The sequence below is a fragment of the Amaranthus tricolor genome, chromosome 9 (assembly GCF_026212465.1).
Source record: "Amaranthus tricolor cultivar Red isolate AtriRed21 chromosome 9, ASM2621246v1, whole genome shotgun sequence".
In the NCBI taxonomy this organism is placed as follows: domain Eukaryota; kingdom Viridiplantae; phylum Streptophyta; class Magnoliopsida; order Caryophyllales; family Amaranthaceae; genus Amaranthus; species Amaranthus tricolor.
In genome coordinates, this window is record NC_080055.1 from 28432776 (window position 1) to 28454177 (window position 21402).

Here is a 21402-nt window from a genome sequence, read left to right on the forward strand (position 1 = left end):
TTGGAAAATAAAATTTTAAAATGTCACATTTACCTTTTATGATAATAAAAATTTTACCTTTTAATTAATATGTAAAATAGTAAAATACCACCTTTATATCATTTAAAGTAATATTAAAAGGACACATTAATTCTTATTTCTTGTAACAACCACATTTTATTTGAATTATTGCCACCGAGGACGTGGCATGAGTGCAAATTCGACATCAATTTTCCATTAAATATTTCATTACTCTAATGCTATTTAGTGACTCTCGGTTTAAGTAAAATTTGAAATATCGGATATACGCAATCTTCCCTTTATTAGTGATAAAACTAACAAATTAATTGGAGAACGTTTCTAATTGACCTTGGTAGCAAACATCGTGCATGTGCAACATCACATATATAACAAGTGTTTAGTCCAATATAATCTAAAAGCCCAAAAAAACAATAAATCTTTGACCCAATTAAAATAATGGACATTAAATGCAACAAAAATGAAAGAATAAAAATAAGAATGAAACTAGTTTTTGGTCCTTATATTTCTGATTTTGGTCCCATTTTATATCTTGGAAAAGTAGTCGTAGTAAGAATAATGATGCACTTAGCCATTCGTAGAGGGGAGCAAGATTTAGCATGCGACCTGCCAAAGCTAAAAATTTAGGAAGGGCCTGAGAACCAGCCAAAAGCTAGCCCAAGATCTTCAACTCTCCAAAATTGATAGTAAATTTTTGTCGTTATTGATTTTTTAAGGGTCCTAGAAAAATAGCATGTAAAAAATCACATAATGACGAATTCAACAAAAACACTTGTTACTTTTTCTTTGTTAAATTAACTTAATTTTAGGCGAAATTTATATTACAATTAACATAAATATATACATAAAAATTTATTTGAAGAACACATATTTTAATTTATTACCTTACTTTTTCGATGTGAAATTTGAAATGTACATTTAGCAATCTCTTCCTCAGACTAAAGATCGCGTCAATCTTGTCCACTCATCCAACAATATATTACGTCTCCTTGCACCGTTGCTTCACCGTGGGACTTGCTTTCTTGACCACTATGTTAAGAAGACTCTCCAAACAAGTCATCAAGACCAGATTCTCCCATCACGATACCATTTATTGGGCCCACTAGACGCAGTAATCTGCATTAATATGATATAGTTCGCTTTAGGTCGAGCCTGCACCAATTTGTTTTGTGCAGCACCTTCCTAAAAGGCCTTATACTTATTTAGAGTTTGATCACTTATATGTTTGTCAATACTTTCTTCTTTTTCGATATGAAATTTGAGATATATACACTTAACACATTGTTTTTCTTAAAATTTATTTACACCCATTAACGCTTGAAAAGGTGGTGTAAGTTGATAATAAAATTAAGATGAAAAATATATATTTAAAGATGAGAGCTCAGTTTTGTTAAGATGTTTATGAGCCTGGTCTTTTTTAGTTGGCCTCTTACATTCAAAGACTTTAATAGATTATACACATGATTTTTGTTATAATATTATTTTATTCATTAAAAAAAAAATCAAAGCTAATTTAAAAGAAATCACCATATAGATAAAATGACAAAAAAGTTTCTTAACCTTTTCCCCTTCTATCTTGACAAAAGTGTTAAATCCATTTTTAAAAAAGTCATACATTAGAATCTAATTAAAATTATCTATTGTTCATCCTTTTTCTTTTCTAATATATATATTTGTACTTTCTCCGCTGATAGACCTTTATATTTATACATAACAAATGTTAATTATTATTACTAGGAAATACTCTCTCTATTCATTTGAGAACTCTCTCTATTCATTTGAGAAATACCATATGACTCAAAAATATGAAAGTTTTTTAATCATATAGTGTAAATTTAGACGGGCATAGTGAGTATATTTCTATCAAGTGAATTGTGACCCCTCATACGAGAGTTATTTGGAATAGAAGCGTAGATGAATACATATTTTCTCATACATAGTACTAGTAAAATATTTTATTAAATTAGTCTAAATTTATTGTAAATATCAGCATATTATCAGAATCAGAAAAGCATAGATGCACACACTTCATAAGCCAAGACATACCATCCCAATACCATATGGCTATGAAAAAAAGAGATTCAATGACTTATAAAGCATGCACGTCATCTTTAATTCACTGATGTATCAATGTGGAATAAATTATCAAAATATATTTCTCTTGAAATAAAAAGAGACGAATGAGATTTAAACCCTTAATCTTTCATTACAATGACTTTTAATATTATATGGGTCAAGAAAAAACTCAAGAAAAAAGTAAAGTTATCTCTTTTTACACAAATAAAAAAACACATGGGTATAATACAAAGAAATGGAGAATTTATTTGTAATGTGATTGGATGTAATGGTAGTAATAGTTTGAATATATTTTATAAAAGCAGTCCACCAAAATTAAACAATTGGACAAATAATAGAAGAGATCCCACGTAGGAATGTAATGGTGAATGAAAAAAGGAATGTTTGTGGGACGGCGTAAATGAGGCAGACAAGAACTCGGCATGGGTTGTACTTGTTTCTAATAGTGGGTTAGTCGTGACTTGTGACTCTCATTTCTTTGTGTCTCCAACCCCCTTTTCTTTTTAGAGGACAATTCTGAAAATTAGTATTTGTTAGCTTGTGATAATTTGTCACTTGATTATTTTATGAACCTATTAAATAAATTCATCAACCACTTCTCTTTTATCAATTGCATAAATTAGTTAAAAAAATTTAAAACTAAGAGCGGTAAAATTCTACTCCTATCACCCCCTCCCTATTAAGCTAAGTGTAAAATCTTTAATTATTTGTCATATTTATTAAATTTTGGAGCATTTCTGGTAGTATAAATAGGGTGCTTATCACTTGCATTTTTCTTATCCCACTACAACATTCTTGACTGGTAAAGCAAAAGTGAGAGTAATATTTTAGAGTGAGTTATTGTAAGAATAAGAGTGAGCTACTACCATATAGTAGTAATATATATATATAGTAATCTTATATGTTTCTAGTGATATTATTATTACTTTAAACATTAGTTGTTCAATACCACTCTAAATTTTATTATCCACATTATTATCTTGCTATTTATTCCACATAAATATACCTCGAAATTCTCTACAGGGCCCACTTGAGCGGATACACTCACGGCGCACTCGTGGGCTCAGGCTTACAAATCACGATACGAGTAATGAGTGTTAACTTGTATACAATATGATGAGTTTCACTTTATCTCAAATTAATGACTAATTGCTAAAAGAGTATGATATGGTCTAAATAAACATACATAGAGATAAATGAGATTTTTACCTATAAATTGGATTAATTGAATCAAACTAGAAAGGCCGAAAGTTCAAAGTGAGAAGTTTGAAGTGATTATATATATATATATATATATATATATATATATATATATATATATATATATATATATATATATATATATATATATATATATATATATATATATATATATATATATATATATATATATATATATATATATATATATTATCTTAACTAAAAATTTAATCACGTATATTGGCCTTAGAAAATATTTCAATCTCTATAGTGATATGAAATAAAGTTGGGCTGAAGTAAGTTAAATGGAATTGGACTCTTAATTCAATTTCAGTGTTCTTCATGATTGATGATGATGAAACCCCCTCATGCTCTTATAGTTGATGTTTTGTTTCACATCTAGTCTAGTATAAAATAACATATTGAAAACTAAGTTTTATCTTGATTAGATATATATCAATTTCTTTAAACAAGATCTTAAAATCAATTTTCATCGACCCTTTTTATTCCAGCCAACATTGTAATAAAATATATCACATATAAGATGAGTGTTAGAGTATATAGCATATCTTGGAGCCTCTACCATAAACTTGAGCTTTTGGTTGAGTTGGTTTCATAACATGCTATCAGTAGCCAACGTGACAAGAGGTTACGAGTTCGAATCTCAACCACTACTCATTTAAAGTGACATATTCAGCATCTATGTGCATTCACACTTGTAGCCTCAATGGGCTCTCATATGAAAAGGCGTGTTATAATATATAACATATCTTGAAGCCTCAACCATAAGCTTAAGCTTTTGGTTGAGTTGGTTTCTTAACTATCAGAACCTAAATGCCATATATATTGGCCGGTGGGTATCATGTTATTTCAATGATTGATTAATCGGTCCTACTAGAGTTGCAATTGTTGGATTTGTATTATCACTAATTGTTGTACTTAAGGAGACGCAACTCTTAAACCTTGATGTAAACCCCAGAGCTAGGGAGAAGAAGAAGTATCTTTATCAACATTCAATTGTTAATAATCCTTAATCAATGCAAAATTAATAAAGATAGTAATATAAAGAGGTGTTTATTTGGGTTATTAGATCGATCACGAATTAAATATTTTAAGTCAGTTTAAAATCGGATCTTGCGTCCACATAAATGTAAATCCATTTTTAGGTGGGATCAAATCGGATTCGGTTATAAGGTCAGGTGACTATCAAATGGTCGGGTTTGTTTTGAATATCTCTGGCAAAGTAGTATGCAAGTAACCGAGAGGGATCAATAATCACCCATATAGTATAATTCTTCTGAAGGCTTTTTTAATTAAGTTGTTTAAATAAAATTGATATAACTAATTAAAATAATTTTTTAACTGTTTGGATTTAAAGAGTTTAATAAAGTTCACTCAATCTGTCTCACATATTTTACTATATATTTTAATATGGATATGTCACTAAACTTTCTACAATTCTATTTTTTTCTCTTATAATATTATATCCACATAATTTTAAATTTTTATTTCACCCAAATTTGTTTTCATCACAATTCAAAGTGGAATATACTCTTGGTTAGAGTTAGAAGAAAATAACTAATACTTCTACATGCAAAATAACAAATAACAAATAAGAGCACGACTCAACAGAGAATTGAGTTTTATCTCAATAAGACAGTAATAATTATTTTTTCAGAAAATGTGATGAGTTTAATTCTCATCTAGCCTTTCCCTTTCATCAGTACCTTGTAGTCAACAAAGAGCATGACCCAATAAAAAGTTTGTATAGAAGTTTTCATTCGGATTATCGAGTTAATTTAGGGTCAAAAGTTTCAAGTCAGTTCAAGATTAGATTTTGTGTCTATATTGGTTTTTATATTATTGTAAATCTAATTTTAAAGTCGGATCATATCGATTTTTTATTATAAGATTGGGTAAATATCAATTATTAAATCGGTTTTAACCTTCATAGTACGTGTATTGCCCGGCCCAAACAATCCGTGATCCTCATTTTTCAGATTAGCTTTATGGGTTGACCCAAAAGTAAACCATCAAGGCTTAGACTGTTCGGTTTCATGATAAAACTACTCGTACAATCGATAATGAATTAGAGCAAATTTGGGCATCAAGTACTTGATCATGCAAATTAAGATACACAAATTTTTACGATTAGACCATTTTAATTGGGCAGCCCAATATACATTTATTGTTAAAGATAAAAAGAATTGTGGAGAAACTGATAGACGTGCACAAGGGGCAGGGGCGCCATTAGCACTTCTTTAAAGACTGATCTATATACTTCCTCCGTTCCATAATACTTGCTACATTTTCTATTTTTGGCAATTTCATATTACTTGTTACATTTTTGTTTTTAGTAATAAAACAATCATTTAAAGTTCTATCTACCCCTATTTTTATCCTACTCTATACTCTATACTCTATAATAAAATATATACTATACTCGATAAAGTAACCTAACAACCTATTTTTCCTTATTCTTTTTCAATTAACAATAATAAAATACTATACTCTATAAAGTAAACAATCAGCTACAGTGTAGGTGAATCACTTTTCTTAATTCTCGTACCCATGCAAATGTAGCAACAATTATGGAACGGAGGAAGTATAAACCTAGAGTAGAACGTATAACGGGCAGGGGCCCATTAGAAGTTCTTTAAAGGCTGATCTATATATAAATCTAGAATAGCACGTGCTATCCATTAAAAAATAAAAAAGTTTGTAAGTTCAATAGCACTACCCCGTTAATTTAAGGTTTTATTCTTTGCTTCATTGTATACTCTCTTCGTTCCGAAATACTTGTAACGTTTATTTTTTTATGCAGTTTAATGTATCAATTTAATCCTTAATATTTAGAATTATGTATAATAAAAATTATATAAATTTAATATTAATAATCTTTGCATCGAAACGAATCAAATAAAATTTCACTTTATATTTTAACTTATAAATTACAAATTAATCACAAATTAAAAGAGAAAAGTAAATAATGCAAATATTTTCAATGTTACGTGTGAATTAAAACGGAGGAAATACAATTAAATGTGCCTACAAAGTACAAACATGGGTTTGCTTCTCTCTTTTTTAGCTCATTAAGGAATTGAGTATTTAACGGACGATGGTAGTTTTTGACGGCGTTGTGGTTGGGTCATACTTATCCAACCCATATTGATTTAGGTTTTAATTGGGCCATACTTTATACAGTTTGGGCTTTATGCGCCTATGCGGATCCTGATATAAATTTAAAACAAATAAGCAATTTAATATAAAAAAAATCTGAAAATAGTCATTTGTAAATATTTTTCAAAATAAACACTTTTTACCCCATACTAAGGTTTGGTATTTATTCGCACTTATTAACAGCAGTATATTACTAAGCTGTTATTAAGAACGGCCGATTATTGAGCTGAATTTTTTTGACTCAGTTTAGTAATGGGCCACTGTTATTAACAGCGAGCAATTCGTAGTCCACTTTGTTTTAAGTGAATCCTTCATTGTTATTAACAACGAGTCAACGACGCATTACTAAACTGAGTAAAAAAAAATCAGATCAGTAATCGGTCGCTCTTAGTAACAGCGGCCGATTGTTGTGCTGACTTTTTTTGACTCAATTTAGTAATGAAATGTTGTTAATAAGTGCGAACAAATACCAAACCTTAACTTTCGATAAAAATTGCTTTATTTTGGGAAATATTTACAAATATGACTATTTTCAGATTTTTTTATATTAAATTGCTTATTTGTTTCAAATTTTCTCCTTGATATACATAAATAGAGTAGGCTAAAAATGAGCTTAATGATAGATTCTAAATAAGTTTAAGCTATAAGCAATCACTTTAAGGTTGTAATTACTCACTTTAAGATTATAATTAATCTATTTTAAAATTATAATTAACCTCTATAAGAATACAATTGCTCGTTTTAAGATTATAACTTTATAAGTGAACACTCAAAAAGTATAAAGTGGTTATTTTAAATTTATAATTTTTCAATTTTAATTTTAAGAGTATAAGGGAATATTTAATGGTTATAAATAATTATTTTAAAAATGTAAATATACATTGAATCGGTCTAAATACAATTTTATCATACGACTGTTTTATTTGAAAATTTGTGATAAAGTTCTTGGGACAAAAATATGATTACCTACCTCCATGATGAGATTTCGAGTGATTGGGTTGGCTTTGGCCCATTCTAAAAGCCTTACGTTAGTCGTATTTTCTTTCCATACTGAGGGGGCCAGGCGGGAATATTATAACTCGTATTTGGTGATGGTGGATATTCTCAATAATGCATTATAATTTAATGACAAAATATAAGTACTAGAGTAAATACTAAGAAAAGCATTCAATAACACTAATATTTGATCTTTTTGTTCTAACACAAATTCTTACTTGAAACCGTCTTTATAAAAGACGTTTCAAATTCAATAACAATTTTTTGATTTTTTTTACAATTATACTTCATCAATAGTGTAAATAGTAATGTTGAAGAAGACAATAATATCTACTGTTTGGGGGAAATTAATAACAGCAATTGTGACTATAATATAATATATTAGGAGTTATAACATAATATATTTGGGGTGATAACCATAATATATTTTGAGTTATAACATAATATAGTTGGGATTATAATTAAATATATAATTGCGGTTATAACATAATAAATTTGAGTTTATAATAGTATATATTTGTGATATAATACTACAAAATTGATATTATAATAATACAAGCAAATATATTATGTTATAAAACCTCAAATATATTATTTTTTAATTTCAAATATATTAATTTATAACCCCAAATATATTATGTTATAACCCCAAATCATAAAAAAATAGTTATGATTGTCATCTTCAACATCACTATTTTTCACCATCCATAAACCTTAATTTTTTAAAAAAATGAAAAAATCTGATTTATTACTAAATAATGTTTTATTTTGCTTGGGAATTCATCTTCCAAAAATGAAAGCAGTTTTCGGCAGTTTTTTTTTTAAAATTAAGATATTTATTAAAAAAAAAAAGTGAATTGGACTTTTAAGAGCCATCTTTAGAAAAGACGGTCTCTCAAGAGATAGCCTGTAACTTACAATTAAGTTTTATATTTCGTTTCTGGGTACATATGTTATTTATTTGTTTATATCGAGAAAATATTTTCCAAAACAATATTATTAAAGTGATAGCCAAGTTGTGGACTATATTGCTTTTTATTTAATTATCATGACACTTTTTTAAAGATGTGCAAGCAATTTGAAAAAATTATTAGAAACAACCTTTCAAATATATATTATAGGATTGCACAAAATTATTGAACAACCAACTCCCAAAATTTTAAATGAAAATATATTTAAATTCAGCACTTAACATATAATGAAAACCTTAGACCCAACCAAAACAAGCCTCAAGATACATGTGTCATTGAATTAATTATAACAAAAAAAATTCACCCACCAATGTGAAACACTACTATATATTAGTATGTCAACATTTTAATTCTTATATTTTTATTTTTATTTTGTTCAACATTTTTTTATTCTTATGTACATATTTTCTCTTAGTTTTATTTCGTTTTTAATCCTATCTATATATTTGTAATATTCTTACAAGTTACAATTCCACCATTTTCTTAATATATTTTGCACAATTTTGTGCTCTGTGTCAATATCAAAGGGACAAAAAAAAGTATTAATGCAATCATGAACTAACTCTATATATATATATATATATATATATATATGGATCACTTGAAAACCAATTAATGTGGTGAAAACTGAAAACATGTATACATAAAAGCTTAATGGTGTACATATTCAAATGACAATTTTGTAAATAATTAAACATTTGCTAAAAGATGTACATATATGATTAAAATGTGTACATATTCAGATGACATTTTTGTAAATAATATGAATTTTTTCATTCACAAAAATATATATACACCTTTTGGCACAATATGTATATCTAAATCTGGTTTTTTTATTTTTACCACTTTAATTGTTTTCATTTGATCCTACCCACATATATATATATATATATATATATATATATATATATATATATATATATATATATATATATATATATATAACTCATTAGTACCCCACTACCTACGTACCCAATTATTTCAGTCATCAATGGCGGACATTATTCACCAAAAATCATATCTTTTCCTGCATAGCTTCATCTTCTTTAACCATCTTACTTTTATGTTTTCTCAATCCATAGATAATAATGAAATACTTCATTGCCTCAACAACAATAAAATTACTAATTTTACTTTACACCCATCATCGAAACATCATTCTTCCATACATTTCAATCATCTTCTTAAATTTTCTATCCAAAATCTAAGGGTAGCAAAAGATTCAACCCCAAAACCAACGGCTATTATCTTGCCTGAAAGTAAGGAACAGGTAGTCAACTCTGTGTTGTGCTGTAGGAGATCATTGATGGAAATCAGAATCAGGTCAGGTGGACATAGTTATGAGGGAATGTCCTCTATTCCACGTGGCAACAACCCATTTGTCATCATTGATATGATGAATATGAACCGTGTGATTGTTGATCTGGAATCTGAGACAGCTTGGGTAGAAAGTGGAGCAACACTAGGGGAATTATACTCTACTATTGCAGCACACAGTAGTTACTATGGGTTTCCGGCTGGAGTATGGCCCAGTGTTGGTGTTGGTGGTCATTTTTCTGGGGGTGGTATTGGGGTTTTGAGCAGAAAGTATGGCCTTTCTGCTGATAATGTGTTAGATGTGGGCTTAGTTGATGCCGAAGGGCGGGTTTTTGACCGGGCCAAGATGGGCGAGGAGGTGTTTTGGGCAGCACGAGGAGGCGGTGGTGGGAATTGGGGGGTTGTTTATGGTTGGAAGGTCCAACTAGTCCATGTTCCTGAAAGGGTCACTTGTTTTAGTGTTACCAAACAAGGCACAAATCATGAATTAGCTGAATTGATACATAAGTGGCAATTTGTTGCTCCATACTTGGATGATGGTTTTCATATCTCAGTTTATCTAACTAGTGGCACAACTAAAGAAGTTTATGTTACATTCAAAGGGCTTTATCTAGGGTCAAAAATCGATGCGCGAACTATAGTTAATGAACATTTTCCGGAGATGAAGATTCTTGAACAAGACTACCTCGAAATGAGATGGATCAATTCGGTTTTGTACTTCTCCGACCTTCCTAAAGGAAGCACAATCAACGATTTGAAATCTCGATCTTTGTCGTATAAATCATACATAAAAACCAAGTCGGACTATGTTAGAGAACATGTCTCTATCAAGGGCTTAGAGGGTGCACTCGAAATGTTGGCCTCAGAGCCTAAGGGGCTTATGCTATTGGATCCTTATGGCGGAGTTATGGATCGGATAAGCAATGACTCGATTGCATTTCCTCATCGAAAAGGAAACTTATATAACATTTTGTATGCTTTATTTTGGCAAGAAGAAGATGAAGAAAATCGGTGTTTGAGTTGGATTAGCGGTATATATAACTACATGACACCGTATGTAGCATCGAATCCTCGAGCAGCCTATGTTAATTACATTGATCTTGATCTTGGCACGATTGATGACAACAATGGTGATATTGTAGAAAAGGCAAGAGCATGGGGGGAGAAGTATTTTTTAGGTCACTATGAAAGATTGGTGAGCATCAAAAATATTATTGATCCACAAAATGTATTCTTTCATCAACAAGGGATCCCTCCTTCTAAAGTACAAATACAAGACGAGTTGTAATTTGATTGTGTATGTAATGCTTCCTTAATGTTGTATTATGCCATGAAAATAAAAGTCAGGGACACTAAGACATGCAAGGAGGACAATTGTATTACTCATTTGGGAAGGTATTAGATATTAGAAGAGGGTATTAGTATTGAAAAGGGTGAGAAAATAGGGTTTTATTCCAATTAGAGCTTTTACTACTTCCTCCAAGAAGAATCTGAGTTCCATTCTCTTTCCCTAAACCTCCCCTTCAAAATAGAAAAGCTAAAAGAAAGTATTGATAAGAGTGCATCTGTATTATTGAATTATACTCTCTCTCGGTCCCTTTTGTTTTTACCTCTATTTTTTGTTTAGATTCAAATGTCAATTTAAAACTTAAATATCTTCTATTGTGTATGTGAAGATCATTTAAAATTTTTGGAAAATATACATTGAGAAGAATCTATTAAAATTTCATGTGAATATATCTTTTAGATAAATTGAGGAGACTGAATAATCTATCAGAATCTATCAAAATTCAAAGTGGAAATATCAAATTTACCAAAATCTATTATAAAATCCGCGTGAATCTATCAAAACCTATTAAATTTATTAAAATCTCACGTGAATATCTCTAAATAAGAGAAACAAATAAGGAAAGAATAACTAATTTGGGATGTCTATAGCAACAAATACAACCAAATCAATACACTTTTGCATAGAAGAAGATAATCTCAGCAATGGATATGAACGGCCTAAAACCAATCAAATGCTGACCCACAACAATAAATTACTGATGATGTTCAACAACACAACAATGGAGTCTTAATGTAACATTCGGGAAAATTAATATTTTAAGACGAGTAAGTTTAAGAGAATTATCAGTGCGAGATTGATCCTAGATATACATGACATAAAATATTCTTAATTTAACTTCTCTTCTTTTCCTTTTCTTTTAAAAAAAATGTTTTTAAAATATCTCAAAATTTCAACTTGAAATATATATATATATATATATATACTCGAGTCAAGTATTCTTGAAATTGTTTTCCAAAAGATATTATATATACTCGGATAACTGGCAAAAGGAGTTGAGGACCAAACTTATCGAGAATTGCGATGATGTTGTGCAAGAATGATTCGATGCAAAGAATTTAAAAGAAACATTTTGGGAATATTGAAAGTTATGCGTTAATTGTGTGTTAAGATTGAAAATCTATAAAGGAATAAAGAATGTAGAAAAAGTATTTGTGACATGTTCATTTTAATGATACTTGGATGAGAAATTTAAATTAAGGGAAGTTTCGAAAGGAAACAAAGGTTAATACAATTAATAATAACTTAAAGTTATGTTGTAGTAAGTTTGATTGAATGGCCTATACGTGTTGAGGATAATGTAAAATTATAATTGAGAAAGCTTTCAACGGTTTTTAATGAATGAATGATAACTTTGGGACTCTATAAAGGTTTTATTGATGGTAAAATGTGAATTAAGAAAAAAAGGATCAATTAGACGTTTAAGGAATACTTAAATTGTGAGAGGTTTGACTTTGTAAGTGAGGAAATGTTTGGTTATTAAAGGTTAAAAAAAAATTAAAAAAAAAATTGGGTTTGTATGAAACTATTAATGGTAAAACGTGAGTATAATAGAATAATGGTTTAGAAAAAAAATATGAATTTGAATGTTTAAAGGTTATTGAAGTTATTTCGGATGAATTTGTTATGGAATTTGAAGCTTTAAGCGTTAAATGAAGATTAGGGTTATAAATGTTATAATTTGAAGTAAGTTGACAATGATGGAGTTTTGAGTTATTAAAAGTTGATAGAAAAATGATTGTGGATATCTTTAATGAATATGAGATTCAATAAATGACTTAAGGTATTCATCTCAAAATATCTCGGGAGTTATAAGAGTTTTTAATTAAAAAATTTAATTGTAATTGGGAAACAACAAGTAAGTTGATGATTTAATATCTCAAACTAAGGATGATCAGAAGTGTATGTATAATTTCGAGGACGAAATTATTTTAAGTTGGGGAGAATGAAATAGACTACATTTAATAAAGTTTAATTATAAGTTTATTAAGTTGATTGGGTTATTAAGTAAGTTAATTCGAGTAATAATATTATTATTTTGATAATATTGACTGAAGTATTTGATTTGTTAACATTTTCAAGAAAAAGGTATATTTTATTTAATGTATAAAATTGGTATAAAGAATACTTCGATAAAAGTGTATTTTGATTATATTTTATTAATTGATTACTATCTTATTTTTGTAAAAATAAATTTAAATAAAGTATTGAAAAATAAATTCCTAAATGCAATCCTTATTCATACTACCCATTTACTTATTTCATAAATCGTCTATTATATCCTTACAGCATGTCTTATATAAGACTGTTTTACGATGAGACGACTTTAATAAAATTTAATGGTCAAAGCTAAAAATGAACCCATGCTTATCTCATTTAACCGACACACCCCTTCCCCATTTCTTTCTTCATCCTCATCATCTTTTACCTTCAAACTCTCAATAGTGCCTCCTTCCCTCTCCCTCACGGTTCAGTAGCAGCCCCAACACCACCAGGCCACACCTCCATCGTAGCCACCTGCAGACACACACTCCTCCTCCCCTGCAGCAGCCGCGACCCCCAAGCAGCAGCAGCAGCCACGTTTTTGTGGCTGTTTCCACGGTAGCAGCAGGCGTCCTGGCCTTGGACCACCACCGGGTCCCTTGGGCTGACCTGTGTCACCACACCACCATACCAACTCTTTCCTCTTCCTTCAATGGTGATTGAGGTAGTCCACAAGCTATTCTATTTAAATATTAATTGAATGTTTTAAAGTAGTTTGGTATTTGTGGATTCAATTCGGGTCGTGGATTTAATTTAGTATCAACTTGAGTTTAAGATGAGTATATGGATTCAATTAGTAATTGAGTTGTTTTAGTGTTGATTAGAATTGGTTATTTGGGTTATTTGGTTTCTAGTATAAAATTTAGTATTTGGATATTGAAATTTCAGCTCAAAAACTGAGCATTCTGTTTTGGCCATTTTCAGGTCAGTTGTGATTGTTTCTAGGTTCTGGTGTCTTCTTAGAATTTGTAGAGCTCCGAGTCATGGTCGTGTGGGCACTTGAATCACCCCGAGATGAGTTCATATGAGGAAGTTATGTCCAAAATACTAGTAGACTGTCATAAAAATCGACAATGAGGTTCCGTTTGTTATGTCCGAATTGTGTTGCTGTTTTTGAAATAGTTAGAGTCGTTTTGGGGTTTTGGTGTCTTCATGAGATTTGTAGAGCTTCGAGTCGCGATCACGTGGGCACTTGAATCGCTCCAAAATGAGTTTAAATGAGAGAGTTATGTTCAAAATAGTGAAATACTAGCAGGCTGTCTTGAAAATCCATAATGAACCTTCTGTTTTGGCTATTTTGGGATCGTTCTAATTGTTTCTGGGTTTTAGTGTCTTAATAAGAATAGTAAAGCTCTGAGTAATGGTCGCGTAGCCACTTAAATCGTCTCATTTGGTTTCCGTATGAGTAAGTTACGTCTATTTTAGTAAGAGGTGCCCTAAAACCATTACGGGATTCCTAATTTGGGATCAAGAGATATGGAAATTAATTGAATAATTAAATATTTTTGGATGAAGTATTAGATTTTGTTGAGACTTGTTGATTGTAGGAAGAACAATGACCTTTGTGTTTGATCAAATACATTCTAATAGATTAAGGGTCTTGGTGTAACCTTAAATCCTTGTGAATCTTGATATGTAAGTGTGAGATGGATGGACATTGAATTTACGAAATTGGTGGAACATGGTTGTTTATAAGAAAGTATTGGGTGATTGATATTCTTGAATCGACTGTAAGATTTTAAAGGTTAGAATGCTAGCATAACTCTTGGTTACGCTGCGGTCTTAGGAGGAGATGTAATAAGTTACATGTTATTTTGTAGTATCGAACGCTTTGTTGTGATATTATGTTTATTATGCTTCAGGAGGCGACGTCATCGAGGAACCTTTCTAGTTGATAGTTGCGAATCGAACCTGACTCTTTGAAGCGTCGTCATTGGTGAGTAGTAGCAGTCCTTTAAAGGGTCTGATCAGACTACATTCTTGAAAATAAACTTTTTACTAAAGCTCTTTTGAATTGGAAATTGTTGAGACAAATGTTGTTGTGAATGTTTATGCTGATTATATGATATGGTCAATGGATCAGCTTGCGAGCTGGTCATTGACGGAGTTGAGGAACATTGTTCCCTGCTCCCTGTTTTTGAAGTGTATTTTCATTGAGATATTGACTAGCTTCACCCGAGAGCGACATAGCCTTAGAGCTGTGGGGCACCTCTCAAACTAGACTCCTTGTGCGCACATAGATTTAGGGTATTGATGTTGCTTTTAAACCTATGATTTGAATTACTGTGTTTTGTTGTTTTGGATTGTTATTTCTCATTCAGTTTAATCTGATTCCCTGTTGTTTCCATCTTTTAGTTGATTACAGATCGGAACCGGTCGAGAACGATGGGTTAGCGGTGATTGAATAGTGTTCCAAGGTTGTATTTGGAGCTGAGCACGTGGGAATTTGTAGTTTTGTATTAGATTTTTGGATAAATGTGTATTAGATTTGGTTGTGTTGGTTATTTTGAACTTGTAGAGAATTGTATGATTATCTTGTGTAATGGTTAGATGTTGGTTTTGAGATTTAGCTGAGTTAGTCACGTTGAAGAGCTTGTGACCCCTTTGCTCAAGTTTTGGAAGTGTGATTTCAGTTTCTTGGGAAACGAACCTAGTGATGACCCTGTTTACCCAGTCAACGGTAAGTCGGGTTGTTACACTTAAATCCCAAAAAATCTGGATTAAAATTTCTTCTGCTTAAAAAATTATGATGATCAAATAATCAAAATATCCTATCATTAATGTAGTTAGTTTTGCAAACAAGTGCACAACTCAAGAACACAAAACAAATTTAACATATGTATAAGATGAGTAAGCTCTTACATTGACAAGCCTCCTAATCGGGGTTTCAGCTACTCCTCCGTCCCTTGTTATGTCGCATATATTCATGCATGTTGTTCTCGGTTCTCCTGACTAAGATGCACCTCAAAATCCTCAAGTAGCTACATATACTTGCGAATCTCATATTAGTACGAGAAAAGAAATCATCGATAGCTCACAAAACAAATGCATCAGAAACAAATCTTCACTGACTAATAATAGCCCCCTCCTTACTAGCTTCGGCATATGTGGAATGATAAATAAGATTCAAGAGTTCTGTATATCCTTTATAGAGTTCATACGGAGTGCAGCTACTTGCCTTCGCCATTGCTGGACAGGAACCTGTAGAGAAGTCTCAGCCTTAGTTAGAGACTTCGCACAGTATCATTCTCAACTTTCATTACCATATTGGTAGCTCATTCGTCATTCATCGATTCATTCTATTAGTCTTATGATATTGAAAGAAACTTACCGCAGGAAAGCCACCATAATCTCCAGGCTCCTTGATGTCCTTTGTAACACAACTATTTGCAGCAAGACGAACCTACAAAGACCATGAGGTATTGAGGTGTCGTATATACACGTTTTTGTCGTTGCAATAACAAAGAGGTTGTTTCTAATTGGCCCTTGATTGTGAACATCATCTTCAACCTCTTGCATAAATAAGAAGTGCGTATGACTTACGAGTAGTTTTACTATAGTCTATTATAATCTGAAACTAAAGTACTACTACTCCTTTATATTTTGATCAAATATTTCATTTGTTTTTTGACAATGTTCATCAATCGTTCTTAGTTTATATTTTACTCTCAATCTGTAAGTTAAAACATAGCAAGTAAGATATTATGACATCCGTATCAATGTAAATTTTACTAACATCAACTTTTTGTAATTTTTAACCAAACACAGTTGAATATATTTAGTATTGAAATAGTACATCGGCAAATATGCAAAATCAAATAGGACAATTGATTAGAACAGGAGAAGTATAAATCTGTACAACACCTTGTCAATTGTGATACGTACCTTCGAAACAATGGAAACATGATCACGAACTGCTACCCTACCACCGAAAGTAACATAGTCACCTATTCTAAACAAGAAAACATCAATAATCAGCCTTCCAAATCATAAACTCAATCAAATTGGAAAGGTAATAACATTTAAGATCGAAAGCAAGGTAGTCGAAACTGACGTGGCTGAACCAGCTATTCCGACATGTCCACATAAGAGACAACTCTTGCCGATAATTACATTGTGGCCTATCTGCAAACAAGGACTTTAACTTAACCAAAACATGAACAGATACAACAGCATTAACACAAATCAAAGTGATCAAAAGAAGCACCTGGACGAGATTGTCTATCTTGGTGTAATCTCCTATGATCGTATCTCTCCAGCTGCGTTACAGTTAACGTAAAATGTAAGACAAAAAAGGGTAAAGAAATTCCAACATGACAAACAATTTTGATATGAAAAATATTACTCACCTTCCCCTATCAACACAAGTGTTTGCACCAATCTCAACGTGATTTTCTATTCTCACATACAGTGCCTGGAAAATGGAATTGGCACAGTTAGCCAAGGCTAAGCCAAATCAAAGATAGGTGTGCAGCCCACAAGCCACACTTCCAGAACTACAGAATACAATCAAGACAAGTTTTATAGTAGGTGAATACAAGGCATATTCGAAGACGAGACAATCCTAAAGAATGAAGTTCACAAATTACATATTCAGAACATAGCAGATCACAAGAGCCAAGGAGGAAAAACATCAAATGCCAAAATGTAACGGGGAAACGGAGATTTAAGTCCAAGGAGGTTAACCTGAGGCTTCTTTGCCATGTTTCCATGTTCATCTACGAAAAACCCGAATCCTGTCAGTTAACAAAAGAAAGGCTATCACAAAATAACGCCAATCGTTACATTTTAAGACCAGGGATTAAGAAAAATACAATTGGCTGACCACAAATTAAACTAGCAGAGATTTGCATCAATTGTCTGATGTAACCATTGTTACTTGGAACGACATTCGGTTTGGAACGAGGGACGGGAACGGGAACACGAAACGCAACCTATATTGACTCGGGAACAATTGGGTACGAGATACATTATGCATAAAATATACATTTGAAATCAATATTAAATTAAAATGATTATTTCGCTTTACAAAATTTTTTTCAAGTGGAATATTTTTAGATTTCTTGGTTCTATCTCTTTTTTCTACCTTTTTTTCTGTAATTTATAAATTAAGACAAAAATACCTTTTAAAAAAGGTCTTTTAAACCGGAACGTCACCTTGAGCGATTTGGGTCGCGTTTCATGGTGATTGGGGACGGACATTCCCGGATCGCGGAACGTGGCTACGTTCCACGTTCCATTTAACCATGGATGCAACACAAATCATAAATGATGAGTTTACTAGTCCACCCAATGATTATTACAGTGGAATGAATGAAACAAAGAGATGAAATTCTTTGAGCATGCAGAAAATTAAAGTTACCATCTTGACCAATGCAGACACCATTGTGGATAACACATGAATCACCAATAGAGCAATTGCTCAGTGCAACATTGTACCTATAAAGAAATGGTAACTCAGTCATGTACCGGTTATTGATTCACTCAAAGGTACTTCTATATTTAAGAAAAAATATGGAGTACAATTGTAAACCAGAGTGAAATAACTCACAAAATCAAGAAATACATTTTCATATATTTTTTGAAGAAAATCAAAGCTACACATCAAGGGCTATCCGAACAACCACAATGTTTCTTCTAAGAAATAAGACGAGAAAAAATATCGCAACTTCTAAAGCAAACAGCCTAATCCCAAGTCGAAAATAAAAGTCAAAACGCATACCCAAGGCTAGTAGATTGACCAATTGTGACACTAGGTCCAACCACAACTCCTGATCCAACATAAACATTGGCACCCAAAGTCGCTCTTTGGTGAATAACAGCTCCAATTTCGACAACTGCTGTAGGATCAATACAAGCCGAGTTATGACATAATCCACCTCCATTACTCCACTTTCGATACTCTTGATGATCTACCATGCCATCTTCTAAACTTCAAATGATGAGATTATGATCCAAATTAGAGTCAAAGATAACAACTTTACTTGATCATTCTCTAACATTACCTTATGCATCATAATTTTGAGATAATTTCTTCTTTAATCACTATTTTCCATTTCTAAATGAACTACACTTACATATTTAAACAACCAAATGATTATCTTTTTCAGTTCCCATTCCATAAGTTCCAAAGACCTAACAACAACTACCTGTAACTACATAGTCTTCAAGTTTTTCATAGGATTGCCAAGCAATTTGGAAATCAGATATGAAAGAACTCTCAGTACCTCAAAGATTAATAAAGGACAAAACAAACTTTACCTACCTAACAAGAGTATGGATGATACAAATTACTTTATACCTAGTACTTCCTAAATATAGAACTAGTTACAGTCTTACACCATGACTTACTCGCTTTGTACTAATTTAATAATTTCCAACTATTCCAATTTTTAGACCTGTCTTTTGCCGCACTTTTACACTTACCCCTTTATACATCCATAGATATATCTGATCATAGTTTCTTAAGAGCGGGATACACCGGATATAATGATAATGAGGACAACAGACCTGATGCAAACTAGCAGCAAGCAACACCAACAACACCAACAACACCAATACTAAACCCTTAATCCCAAAAAATTAATGTCGACCATATTAACCAATATATCAATTCTAATTGTCGTCTATATAGATTCTTATTGTCCATTCATTTCCATTTTAAGTGATAAATGATTCATTTAATCATACCCCTCTAACCCTTTCCACGTTTGTCCTACGAGTCATCTGGTCTTAAATTTGAAACTACATCCAAGAGTCAAAACAATCCAGTATGGATTTGTGGATTCCCAAAACAACCATGTTATATTTAATCACCCATGATCTATGTTTAATACAATTAATTAACAAAACCTTTCAAAATGGTAACTTTTTTCATTGAAACAATTTCACAAACACTTAAAAGATAGAAGTTAGTAGAACAACCTGAATTGGCAGTGTATGATCCGAAAGAACGAAAAGAGCAAAATGGGGAATGAACAGTCCAATCAAACCATTGTGGGCTTGCTGTAGCAGGAAAGATAAGAGATGGAAGAGTCGTGGACGATGAAAAGTAGGTCAACCTCGAGATTCGTGCAAGGTAAGCCATGGATGTACCCGTGTTTTTCTTTCTTTATCGGTAAGTTTCGTCATTCATGGGTACTTTAATCCTTAACCCCGACTCCGAGGAGGGAGGAGATCTCGACTTGACCGAAAGGAAGGTTTTGAGCCAAAAATAGAGGGGCTTTATCATTGGTAACCACACTCAGGAAAATTTCATTTCATGCGATAATCTAGATTCTAGAATATTCGGATTTATTATGTAGTAGATTAATTTTTTTAATCCAAATAGTGATCTTAATTTTTAATTTTTTTACGTGGTAGATATAATGGAAGTATTTTTATTCTTTTGTTAACTTAATGATATTTTTTTTCAAAAAACAAACACTATGATCACTTTAATTGAACACATATTTTGAAATCCAATCGAAATAAGTATTTAATTTAACAAAAAAACTTAACATTTTGTTCACTGCATGGAAAAGTTGAAAGCTCTAGGTTACCACGTGAATTTAAAAAAATATTTGTAAAAAAGTCAAAAACTCAGAATCACCATGTGGAATGTCCCATAAATATTAAGGTGTCATCGTATTACTATGCATTATGTATATATTATATATAAAAAATTAGGAGTACGATGCCCCTCTTGGCTCTCGCACTTATTAAGTTCCGCTCATGCTTTTTTAAAGCAATTTGATAATTAGTTGATTCAGCTGGCTTATTTAATTACAGTGTGAATTGAGAATTGAATGAGAGTCTTTTTTATAGGTGTTAGATGACTACTTATCAGTGCTGATAGAATTGCATTAAAGAGAAAGAGGTAAATTTTTAAGAAAGTGGTAATAAATGAAGAGTGAGAATAAATTGTGTGGATGAAATTAAAAGAGAGTTGTATGGATGAGATTAAAAAAAGTGGTGAACCATTATCCAAAAATAAAAATAATACAAATTAAATAGGAGGGGCCAAAATAAAAAATGTTTCAAATTTAATAAGACTGAGGAAATATATAATAAAATTGACCAGCACATGTTTGAGGGTAGGAATGATCATGGGGTGGGTCTGGTCAGACCGGGACCCTATTATTTTTTTATGGATCCAGACCCGGATCCGGACCCTAAGGGTCTAAAATTTTCAGACCCAGACCCAGACCCTCCGGATCTGACGAGTTTAAGGTCTTTAATGGGTCCTTAATGGGTCTTATACAAAGCCTCTTT

At 31.5% G+C, this 21402-nt stretch overlaps 2 protein-coding genes across 4 annotated transcripts; one reads left to right on the plus strand and one right to left on the minus strand.

Moving 5' to 3' along the window:
• The first annotated feature begins 9384 nt into the window (after positions 1–9384).
• Positions 9385–11929, plus strand: LOC130823766 (berberine bridge enzyme-like D-2). Its single transcript, XM_057688518.1, has one exon. It carries the CDS (start codon positions 9433–9435, stop codon positions 11044–11046), a length of 1614 nt encoding a protein of 537 aa, XP_057544501.1. The 5' UTR covers positions 9385–9432; the 3' UTR covers positions 11047–11929.
• Positions 11930–15907: 3978 nt separating this feature from the next.
• LOC130823767 (probable UDP-3-O-acylglucosamine N-acyltransferase 2, mitochondrial) lies at positions 15908–20401 on the minus strand. 3 transcript variants are annotated; one of them, XM_057688519.1, is made up of 10 exons: positions 20074–20401; positions 18872–19076; positions 18512–18588; positions 17836–17885; positions 17499–17563; positions 17357–17408; positions 17204–17274; positions 17035–17101; positions 16481–16552; positions 15908–16350 (listed from the first exon to the last, which is right to left on the minus strand). In XM_057688519.1, exons 1-10 carry the CDS (start codon positions 20234–20236, stop codon positions 16276–16278), a joined length of 897 nt encoding a protein of 298 aa, XP_057544502.1. In that variant the 5' UTR covers positions 20237–20401; the 3' UTR covers positions 15908–16275. The 3 variants fall into 3 exon arrangements, with proteins under 3 accessions (XP_057544502.1, XP_057544503.1, XP_057544504.1); XM_057688520.1 differs by having other exon boundaries at positions 18872–18989; positions 20074–20389; XM_057688521.1 differs by having other exon boundaries at positions 18872–19081; positions 20074–20211.
• Between the last annotated feature and the right edge of the window lie 1001 nt (positions 20402–21402).

Bases quoted from the DNA above. Each gene is read 5' to 3' on its own strand.
- LOC130823766 (XM_057688518.1), top strand. From the start codon at position 9,433: ATGGCGGACATTATTCACCAAAAATCATATCTTTTCCTGCATAGCTTC.
- LOC130823767 (XM_057688519.1), bottom strand. From the start codon at position 20,236: ATGGCTTACCTTGCACGAATCTCGAGGTTGACCTACTTTTCATCGTCC. The intron at 17,886-18,511 runs GTAACTTTAATT...GTTAACTGACAG, and splicing joins TGTCTGCATTGGTCAAGATG to GATTCGGGTTTTTCGTAGAT. The intron at 16,351-16,480 runs GTAAGTTTCTTT...ACTTCTCTACAG, and splicing joins ATTATGGTGGCTTTCCTGCG to GTTCCTGTCCAGCAATGGCG.